The following is a 10,873-nucleotide window of genomic DNA, read 5'->3' on the forward strand; positions in this document are numbered from 1 at the left end:
GGTCTGATCCTTGCCCTCAGTGAGTTTAAAATCTAGAAGGATCTTTGGCGATAGGTAAAAGTGATCTCTATCCGGATCTTAACCGAAGGGCGTGGGCCTTGGTACCCCTTTCTGGGCTTTTTGAGCCTTCACTCCAGTGGAGGTGAGAACTATGCCTCCATTACCATAATTGCTCTTGCTTGGGTTTCTTATGGTAGTTGCAGATGTCTGGTCCTGTTCCAGGTGTGCTGTGGCTCTGGATGCTTGGATGTTTCCTCTGGAATGTGACTTTTACCCAAATGCCCGAGGCCCTATATTCTTCATCAATGCTGAGAAGTTCCAGAAAACAGAGAGTGTTAACTTGATGAAGAAGATATGTCTCCATCATGAACAGTCCAGGATCATAACTGTCCTGTGAGTAAACTCCAAGGTCAGGAGCACCAGTGTCCTCTCTATTTTTTACACAGCCATGGCTCCCTTAATTACTTTTGGATTATCCAGAAGTTCTACTTATTAATAGAATACCTGAATGCATCCTGAATTTCAAAATCTTAATTTCTTTAGAATTTCGTATCTATCTTCCAGTTAGCTCCATCTATAGTGATTTCTTTGGTAGTTTATATGACTTTGTGACAGGATTTATCTATTGCTTTCTGGGAAAAGGGTATTATGGGATTGTATGTCGGAGAGGAAGAGCCGTGGGTCTGGATGGACTCTAGAGATCTCTCACTTCATTTAGGAATTTTATTGGGTCTTTTGAAGAGTGTGGGTATGTTGGACTTTTGACAGTCACAAGATAAGTTGTTAGAGACCTTCATGAATACCTAAATTCAGATATCTTCCATAAACCTTCTATATTCTGGCTAAGAGAACCCACATTCTCTTCCATCACCAGCACTATCAGATAGTTTTTATTTCAGAAGCCATTTTTCACAGAAATTTAAAAAAAAAATTTTCCCCCCTCTTTAATTCAGCCCCGCCTCCAACCCCCACACACATACTTCTACCCCTGACCTATGGCTGTTGCCATTTCCCCTTAAGAAGGGGATCTCTGAAGGTGGGACGTCTCCTACAGGCTTGTGGCGTGGGCCTGGGGCCTGGCTCACCCGGGGCCTGGCACATCCGAGGTATGGTCTGTGGCTCCACCTGGGGTGTGAACCCAGGACCTGCATATAAAGTAGACGTGCTAACCACTACACTGTGGAGCCACCCTCACAGCAAATTTTTGAGTGACTTTAAGAAATATACTGTACATGGGAAGTGGCCTAGAGCTCCAGTGCAGGGCTGAAGGCTCCCTGACGTGTCCTGTGCTTGAGCTTAACAGCACACGTGCTTCAAGGGTCCCAGGTCTTATTTCAGCAAAACAACCAGTAACTGCATGCCACAGACCTTTGGAATCAGGCAGGCAATTGAAATGTCAAATCCACAGCCCTGGAAGGTCCACTCAGTATCAGCAGCTTCTTCACTTCCTCATCTTGGCCCCTGCTCTCTTCCTTGGGGCTGGGCCCTCCCATTTCACTTTGATTTCATGGCAACAGAAGACTGCTTGAAAATTTCCCCAAGCCAGTCAGATTCAGGATAATTGTGACCCCCGGAGGGAAGGGATAGGAGAGCAGTTGGGAGAGGTTACACAGAGGGATTTAACTATTGGTAAGGACTAATGTATTAGTCCTTAAACTGAGTGCTGGACACTCAAGTATCCATTATATTATTCTTTATACTTTTTCATGTGCCTTAGAAATATATATTTTATTTTATTTTAATAATATATATTTTAGAGGCAGCTTTTCTGCATGCTTTCAAACAAAATTTAGTGTGTAGACTTCCCTTCCCTCATTGAATTGACTAGTAAATTTAGTTATAAGTAATTTAGCCCAAGGTTAACCTACCGAGAATCTCGCCTCTGAATTAAATATAGTTGATGTCAGAGGACTTAAATTCTAGTCCAGAAACCCTCTTTTACAAGTCCTTGCCCTCATTTTTCTGATTACTTAAATGCAATTCCTTTTTCCTGTTTACTTTATGGCACCGTTCTGAAGAAAGGAACTGATATATTTTGTGAATATTTAGAAGTCGCTAGGCAAAAGCCATGGTGTAACAGTTTATAATAACAGGAATGGGAGGTGCTGCAGACCTTGCAGTCTTGCCGCTGTCCCCACTCCAGCTAACTCAGCCATTCCCTGCACTGTCAGGCATCATGGTCTAGGAGTTGAGGCAGCTTTGAGGCCAGGCACACCTGTATTCACATCCTAATTCCCTCCCTGACTAGATGTGTGACCTTGGGCAGATCATTTCTCTCCTCTGATTCTGTCAAAGGGAAAATACTTCCCTTTCAAGACTGTTGTGAAAATTGAGATAATGCACGTAAAGTACCTTGCAGGTTATAGACGCTTAACAAATAAATATTTGTATGCCCTAGCCTCCAGACTTCTACCAGCTGTTTGTTTTTCTTTTCTTCTAGTGGTTCTGTTCATTGGAGTCAAACTGACTTAGCTTTTCTGACTGGTCACTGTATCAGCAAATTTTTCTCCTTTGAAATCCGTGGGAGCTTGGATCCCTATGAAGGTCAGGAGATTGTGGTGCGGGCCATGTTGGCCTTCCTGCAGAAGCACCTTGGTAAGGAGAGAACTGGGGCTTGTGGGGCAGCTGTGGGATGCCTTAGATTTCCCTGCACAGTGGTCTGTACTGACATGTCTGAGATCAGGGAGATTTATGGTAAAAGGAAAACCTGAGTGAAGGAGAAAGTTGCATAGAATTATGGAAAGAACACTTACCTGGAAGTTTGGAGATCCTGATTCTGTCTCTTACTACCCGAATGACCTTGGTCGGCCTTGTCATTTAACTTTTCTGAGCCTTGGTTTCCTTGCTGTAAATGGAACATTCATCTCTCTATTCCACTGTTTCTGTCCTAACTCAGTATCCCTCACCTTATCTATATTGTGGAGGAGGTTATTGATGATAAATGGGCTAAATTTGTAGAAGTGATTTAAAAAAAACCCTGGAAGGATTATGACTAATGTCATAAACCACAGTCCTGCTAAATGGCAAGGCCTCTAGAGCAGCGGTTTTCAACATTTTTGGCACCAGGGACAGTGTTCCTACGAGAATCTAATGCCCGATGAACTGAGGTGGAGCTAGCATTGGGGAGCAGCTGCAAATACAGATGAAACTTTGCTTACTTTCCCTTGGCTCATCTCCTGCTCTGCGGCCTGTTCCTAATAGGCCATGGACCAGTACTGGTCTGTAGCCTGGGAGTTGGGGACCCCTGCTCTAAAGATCTTTGGTCCAGCCTCCTACCCATAGGAGATATCCTCTTATATCTTCCCTGCCACACGGTCAAGCAGTGTAGAGAGCCCCTGCCACTCTTAATGGTTTTAAGAGTTGATAATCTAATTAGGCTTTTTTGATTACAAGGACTAGAAGCCTTCACAAACAAACCTCAAGAAAAAAGTGGGGTTTGTTTATGAAAGTACATCTTGCCAGGGTGAAAGAGAAAAGACATACGAGCCAACGTGGCTCCCGGGGCCGACTTCTCTGTCTCTGTCATGGGCTTCGTGTCTCTGTCTCTTCCTCTTACGACATCTGTTTCTCTTTGCATTTTTCTTCTTTCTACTCTGTATTTTTCCTCTTGCCGATAGCATCTGCTTATTCATAGGTTTTGCTCCCTCATAGCTTCGGGCAGCATGAAGCATTCTGGGTTTGTTCTCTCCGCCTTGTGGCATGCTTTCATCTTCAGCTCCCACTGTTCACTGCCATATTTTCTTAGATTTCTTAGATCAGATTCCCAAGACAAACTTAATTTTTTCAGCTCGTCTTTACCTGCCAAAGCACGTTATAGGCCACTGCCCAACCTAGGCCTGGAGCTCTCTTGATCAGATATCCCTTTCTGATCTAATGAGAATGGAATAGGCTACAATTATCTGCACAAGGCTGATCCCTCATCAGGTGCTGTGCGTAGGGCAATTTCCTTCACAAGAGAGCCAGGCTGGCCTGGATTTCTAAGGTTTTACCTAACTCTAACCTAAGACCGAGATCTGATACTCCTCCCTACTTGCCCTGGTTATCCCCGCAGAGGCCTCAGACCCCTTGCACATGGCTGCTCTTCAGATATTTGAAGTAACCTATGGTGTACTCTCTGAATTTTCTGTTCATTAAGCTAAATGTCCATGGTACTTCCACCTATTCCCCCAAGTTCCCCATGTTGCCATTTATTATCACCTTTGGATGCACTGCTTGTCGGGGTGCCTTTTCACGTGTGGTACCCTGACTTGAACACGATGTGCTGGGTATGGTCTGACCAGTGGCTGGTACAGCAGGACTGTGGCCTCTGTGCTGTGGACGTCAGACTTCTGGTTGGATGACCTGAGTGTGTTAACATTTCCAGCAAGTGCCCAACAAATTTGGTTTGGATTAAGTTTGCTTTTAGAATATATCTGTCCTGTTATGAATGTATTGACTTTTTTTAACCTAAATTTGCATTTTTATATTTATGTCTGTTCATTTCATCTTACATGAGCCATTCTACCAGCCCAGCTTTAGAGACTTTAAGGTTAATAGAGACTGGATCCATGTCTCAGGACTTTAAAGGGGCCTGACTACATGATCCTTAGCCCACTTTCCCTATTTCCTCCTAGGCACTGTGTCATTAAGTTAGAGCTGAAGATGACGGGAGCCCATCATGGCATAATCGGGCTCCCTACTAGCAGTGTCTGTCGAGCTAAGATATTCATTACTGGAGACCTGCAGGAGAAGATTGAAGGCAGGAGAGTTTTAGACTATAGGAAGTTTGAAGACTTGCTTTATGCCAGGCCTTCTGCCAAGTACTTTAGATGCATTATCATGTCTAATCCTGAAGATGGCCTTTTCCAGTAGGTACTTTTATTATTATTAACTCCATTTTACAAATGATGATACTGAAGCTTAGAACATTTAACTCATTTGTTCATGGTTATCTGGTCATTAAGTGGCAAAGCCAGAATACAACCCAGGCCGTCTGATTCTAAAACCCACATGCTTAATTGCTCTACTCTTCTGCCAGTGACTGATGACCAAGGGATGTATTCAGTCTTTGGGAGACAGAGGACAGGCATCTAACTCTGAAAGGAGGGAGAGGACAGCCTGGAAAGCAGGCTCCCTAGACATAGCGATGCTTGTTTTTAATCTTAACAGATGAGTAGGGTTCACCAGTCAGGGAAGGGGCAAGAATCTTCTAGACAGAAGGCACAAATGTTTGTGTGGGCCTAGTGTATCTGGAGCTTAGCATAGTGAATTGTTGGAAGATAACGATAGAGAAATGGGCAGAAGCCAGATCTAGAAATCCATGTGTTTGCCAAAATAATTGAATTTTATTCCACAGTCTGTGAGAGTCCTTAGTAGGTTTTAAGCAACAGAATGTCATTATTAGATCTGTATTTGCAGTCTGGCTACATGGAGGATGGGCAAGTTGAGAGGCAGAGAGCCCAGGTGGGAGGCTCTCGCAATATCCAGGAGATGAGAGATTAGACAGAGTCTGAAAAAAGGCAAAGGCTCTCTGCTTGGGTTAATTAGCTTTTCAAAGAGAGAAAAAATTTTGGGTGGCCACACAGTATGTTGTAATATGGAAAACTAGAATGGGTTTTAGGTAGCTCAGTTGAACCTCTCACCACTCCTAAAAAATACTCTGAGAGCACATATTCTGCCAACACAGGGATGTTATCTTCCATTGAGAAAATTGGTGCTTCTTTCATATTAACCACGTGCAGCTCCTGTCTCCACCTATTCATCCTCTCTTCCACTCCCCTGGAAGACTATTTCACACATTTTTCAAACTTATAACATCTCCTCCCTATCCCATCTCTCCGCTGATTAATTTTGCCTCCCACTTCACCAAGAAAAGAGAAGCAACCAGCACTTCCTCTGAATCCCAACATGCCACCTACCCACCTTCATGCATATAGTCAGCCCTCTGTCTGGTTCCTAGAGTTTCCCACTGTTTTTCTAAGGAAGACCAGCCCCTCCACCTACACAGTAGATTTCATCCTTTTTGGTCTACTCGAGACGGTTGTGCCAGAGTTCTTCTCTCTTTATCTTATATCATCAATTTTTCCCTCTCTACTGGTTCATTTCATGCTGAAATTTCTCTTAAAAATTATCTCTCTTGACCTCATCAGTTACCAGCCCATTTCCTTGTTCCTCATAACAGCAGATCTCTTGAAAGAATATCTATCTTTACTTTCTCTGATTCTTATCTTCCCATTCTGTCTTAAAATCACTCTACTTAAGTTTTTGCATCAATTCTCCATGAAAACTGCTTTTGTCCAGGTTGCCAGTGATCTCCCTTCACAGTGCCGAATCCAGTGGTCAGTTCTCATTCTTCATCTCACGTGAACTCTCAGCTTCTGACAGAGTTGAGACCCTGTAAAGACAGTGTTCCAGAACACCACACTCTGGATTTTCTCCTAGCTCAGTATCTGCTCCCCCTCAGTCTACTTTGCTGCTTCCAGAGTTCGGTTTTTGGACCTCTTCTATATCTGTATGCCCTAAGGTCATCTAGTCTCATGGCTTTAGATGCCATCTCCATGCTGACAACTCCCCAGTTTACATCTCTCGTTTGATCTCTCCCACACACATGAGATTGATATAACACACTACTCGACATCTAATAAAATCACAAATGAAAACTAATTTCAGCTGTAGTCTTTCCCTTCTCAACTAACAGTATCTCCATCCTCCTAGTTACTCAAGCCGAAGTCCTCATTCGCATCTCTTCTCTTACACCTCTCATCCAGTCCCTCAGGAAATTTTATTGGCTCTTTGCACTGTTGTTCTCACTGCCTGGAACATTCTTCCTATGCAGTCTTATGGCCCACTCCCACATCCTTCAAGTTGTTGCTCAAATCTCACCTTCCCAATGAGGCCCACCTGACCAGCCTTTTAAAACACTGTACCTTCCCTAGCTCCCCTCATCCGCATTCCCCCAGCCACCACCACTGCTTCTTTAATCTGGCCCTGTTTTTCTCCCATCACACTTATCACCTTTTCACATTCTATATAATTTATTACGTTTGTTGTTATCTCTTCCTACTGGATTGTGAGCTCTATGAGAATGAGGATTTCTATTTGTTTGTGGATATGTTTTTAAAACCGAGAGCAGACTGGGACACACTGTGGGTGTGCTCAGTATTTTTCGAATTAATGAATATGTAGCACTTTTTTGTCAAGGACCTATTCCATGCCAGGTTCTTGGCAGGGCACTGGGATCCAAAGATGAAGGAGAGTGGTCCCTACCTTCTATCCCAGTTTTTGTTTGTTTTGAACAAGGACACCATTTGCCTGCTCAGCTGTACCCTACTCCCTCAGTCTAAGGCCTTTCTGCCTATTCTTACCATGTAGTCAGACCCATCTGCCCATGATCCCAAAACCCTCTCTTGAATCATACCCAATTTTATGCTGCCTCATGATGTTGCCACCCTACTCCTTCTGCCCTTCGCTGAGGTGGCCCTGGATTTGCATCCACTGGCTGGCATGAGAAGCTTGCTCAGCAGTACCCCTGAGCCTGGAAGTAGGCTTTCCATTTTCTCACCCTGTCTGACTGAGGTTTGAATTCTATCTCTGCTGCCTACTAGCTGTAATGACCTTGGGCAAATCAGATAGTTTCTTTGAGCCTCGGTTTCCTTAGCTGTAAAATAGGGCTAATAACAGTACTTAGGGGTATTATGAAAATTAAATGAAATGATGCATGTTTAACACAGTCCTTAGGATGAATTATCATACAATAAATGTCATTTTTTGTTATTAGTAGTAGTATCACGTTCTTGTTGATGAAGCCAGTCATTTCGGTAGCACATTTATAGAGACATTGAATGAACAGTAGTTATCATTACTGCTGCCACCATCACAACCACTACGACCAGCCCTTTTGGTATCCCAGGTGTTCCTCTCTCTAGGATGTCTCACTAAGTCCGTGGTAGGTACTCTGTGATCTAAGCTTTCCACAATTTACCTAACCTTCCTATTTTTTCAGACCTGAAAGAGGACTATGACCAATGGAACAACCTCATCGAAGGCATTGGACCGTCGCTCATCCCAGGAGCCCCTCCCCATCTGTCCAGCCTTTAGGCACAACTGGCCATTCATAAAAGGTCGTTGAGCTAAGTTCCCTTTGGGGGCCTGCTTAGGGACACCCATAGCTTCCTATCAGGAAGTGGTTGGCTTGGCCCTTCACAGATCAAAAGGATGTAATCACACTGCCACACTGCTGGTAACTGGGTACTTTGATCTTGGACTTGTTGATCTTACTTGGATCACTTACTGATCGGCACACTGACTTTCTGGGACCTGAGCCCTGATGGTGTGGAGAACAGCGGTGGAGTGGAACTAGGAGGCACCGAAGCCCCAAGCTGAGCACTGTTAACCCAGTAAGCTGCCCTCACCTTGGGCCAGTGTGGCTTCTTTGGTGGGAGAAATGAAGCCAAAGGCTGGAGTGAAAATTCCTACCTTCAGACCTTTAGCCCAACCTGGCATTCTCTCTTCCTACCTCTCAGCTTCCTCCCCAGAGTCACTTGCTGAGTTCTCAGCACTTTAGGTCACTTACTAGGATAAGGACCACCATCAGATTTTCTGTTTATTTTAAACCTCAATGCGTGGAACATAGTACTGGGCACTTAGGATGAGTTATCCTTATCCCATGGAGTAGGGCAGACAGTATTGTCCTCGTGGCGTATGAAGAGAAGCTTAGGTACAGAGGGGGCCTCAGAAGCTCCGGATATCTTTGAGTTTTGCTAAAAATGTATTTTGACAGGAAACAACACAAGTAAGTTGAGATGGAGAAGGTCGAATAAAAGTGTCATGTAGCCATTTGAACAGGCCCTTGCCACAAGAGGGGACGTAGTCTGGTCAGCTAGAGTGCAAGGGGCCACCCCTGGAGAGGTCTAGGAACACTTTTCTTGCCTCTCATCTCAGATACTCTGAGCCTCCAACTTGCTCAGAACCAGGGTGCTGTAAATTGTCTGTTTTCTGGCTCTGAGGCCCAGCCACAAATTTAAGTCAAGATACAGATTGAATTTTCATTCTGTTCCATATATAATATAAATGGTATTAATAGTCATGTTTGCCTAATGATATGTTGGAATATTCTCTAATCTGCCTAGAGCAAGATGGGGAGCCATCTGGAAGTAACTCTTCCTTCTGTCTTTGTTCGCTTACCACTTGTGCCCATGTGGAAAAAAAACTTTAAAAGGGAAGGAAGTTTTCCTGGGGATCTAGTTCAAAGTTGTCTGGAAACATCAACCTAAAACACCTCTCTTCACTGCTACGGACATCTCACCTCTATCCAAGTAGGGGACTCCAGAGGAGGCGAGAGCAAAAAGGAAATGCATCTCCGCACAACAGGTCCAAGGCCAGTGCCACCAGAGCAAGCTGGGACTGGGTCTCCCACCTCTCAATAGCTGTTCTTTCTAAGAGGTGAAACATGGATTCATGGAGGCTGTGAACCTGGGGAGGATCTATGAATTCCAGTGAGATATAGCCTAAGGAGAATATCATTAAAGCCTTGGGCTCTAGAGTTCTTTAGCCTGGTTCGAGTCCTGGTTTCATCACTATTAACTAGGTAGATTTGAGCAAATTATGTTCTCTTTCCAGTCTCGGTTCCTGCATTTTTAAGATGGGGTTCTGCATTATGAATAATTAGGAGGATTTAAGTGAGACTCTGTGTAACCCATGGGTTATTTAAAAGTCTGTTTCCTATTTTCCAAACATACATTTTTCTAGCTATGCTGTAGCTATTGTTTTCTAGATTAATTGTTTTTGGTCAGAGTAAACGACCCAGATGGTTTTCATCCTGAAACTTGTTTGGCCCAGTGTGAGTCAATGGGGCCTTCCAATCCCTAGCTGGAGACCAGAGCCCCTTGGCACTCACAGAACCAGTAGGTGCCACCCTTTGTGCCTGAGGCTGGTTCTGCAGATGCCAAGGTTCTGGCAGCATTAGCACCTGAGACCCTGTTTCTACCTTAGACCCTTACACGATGCAGGTATATTTTGTAAAGACTAGGGGCCCCCCTAGAAAAGGAAGTTGTTTGGAGCCTGGATCCATTTCTCCTCCATTCAGTTCATATTCTGGTAATGACTCATTCATCCAATAACATTGGAGTAGGTGAATTATCCATATAACTGAAATTGTCCTTTATGTCACAAAACAATATTGACAAGTTTGGTAATTTACCAAAACAATCACACAGACTTCTTGATGTGAACTGACCTTATTTAACTTTTTAGGGTGTTTCAGTCATTCAGGATAGACTAGATTATATAGTAGAAACAAGCAACCCCAGAAAACAGCGAACCTTTATCTCTCGCCCGTGCTACCTGTCCTCTGTGAGTCAGCTGGGAGCTCTGTTCTGTCATGTTTGTTTTCACTTGGGGATCCAGGCTGGCAGAGCTGCCACTCTCTGGATTGCGTTGCCAGTCGCCATGGTAGAGCTGAAAGAGAGCGTGGGGAAACACCTACTAGCTCTTAAAGCTTCTGCTCAGAAGTGATGCTCATTATTTCCATCCACATTTCATTGGCCAAAGCAAGTCATCTGGCCAAACCTAACATTTCACACCATCCCAAGAGAGCAAAAATATCTGCGACCAGGTCCAATGTCAGAACAGTGGCGCCCTCTGGCCTGTGAAGATGTAAGTAGCTATTTGTGACTATACTTCGCTGCCCTCAGCAGCTGTCCTCTTAATCCTTTCGATTGCTTTTCATAGTCCGTGTTGTCCCCTGTGTGGCCAGGCAGCCAGCCATTGCTCTTCATTGCCTTTAGTGTGCCAGCCCCTAGCAGCTCTCCCAGTTCACTTCAAATTTATAACTTCCGATCAGCCACTTAACTTACAAGTGTCTAAAGTAAAACTAGGTAGTCACTGAGAGAGGGCT

General features: G+C 44.1%; 1 protein-coding gene across 7 annotated transcripts in view; it reads left to right on the forward strand.

The window, feature by feature from the left end:
* PAFAH2 (platelet activating factor acetylhydrolase 2) overlaps positions 1 to 9,802 on the forward strand; it is a 30,015-nt gene extending 20,213 nt beyond the window's left edge. For 6 of the 7 annotated variants that reach the window (XM_015598963.2, XM_006924401.3, XM_025041368.1 and 3 more), the window contains 3 exons: positions 223 to 393; positions 2,441 to 2,595; positions 7,982 to 9,802. In XM_015598963.2, the coding sequence (XP_015454449.1) occupies positions 223 to 393; positions 2,441 to 2,595; positions 7,982 to 8,076 (421 nt within the window). In that variant the 3' untranslated portion in view covers positions 8,077 to 9,802. The remainder of the gene's footprint in view (positions 1 to 222; positions 394 to 2,440; positions 2,596 to 7,981) is intronic. The other variant, XM_025041371.1, reaches the window with a different exon arrangement.
* The last annotated feature ends 1,071 nt before the right edge of the window (positions 9,803 to 10,873 follow it).

The sequence above is a fragment of the Pteropus alecto genome, unplaced genomic scaffold (assembly GCF_000325575.1).
Source record: "Pteropus alecto unplaced genomic scaffold, ASM32557v1 scaffold39, whole genome shotgun sequence".
NCBI lineage: Eukaryota > Metazoa > Chordata > Mammalia > Chiroptera > Pteropodidae > Pteropus > Pteropus alecto.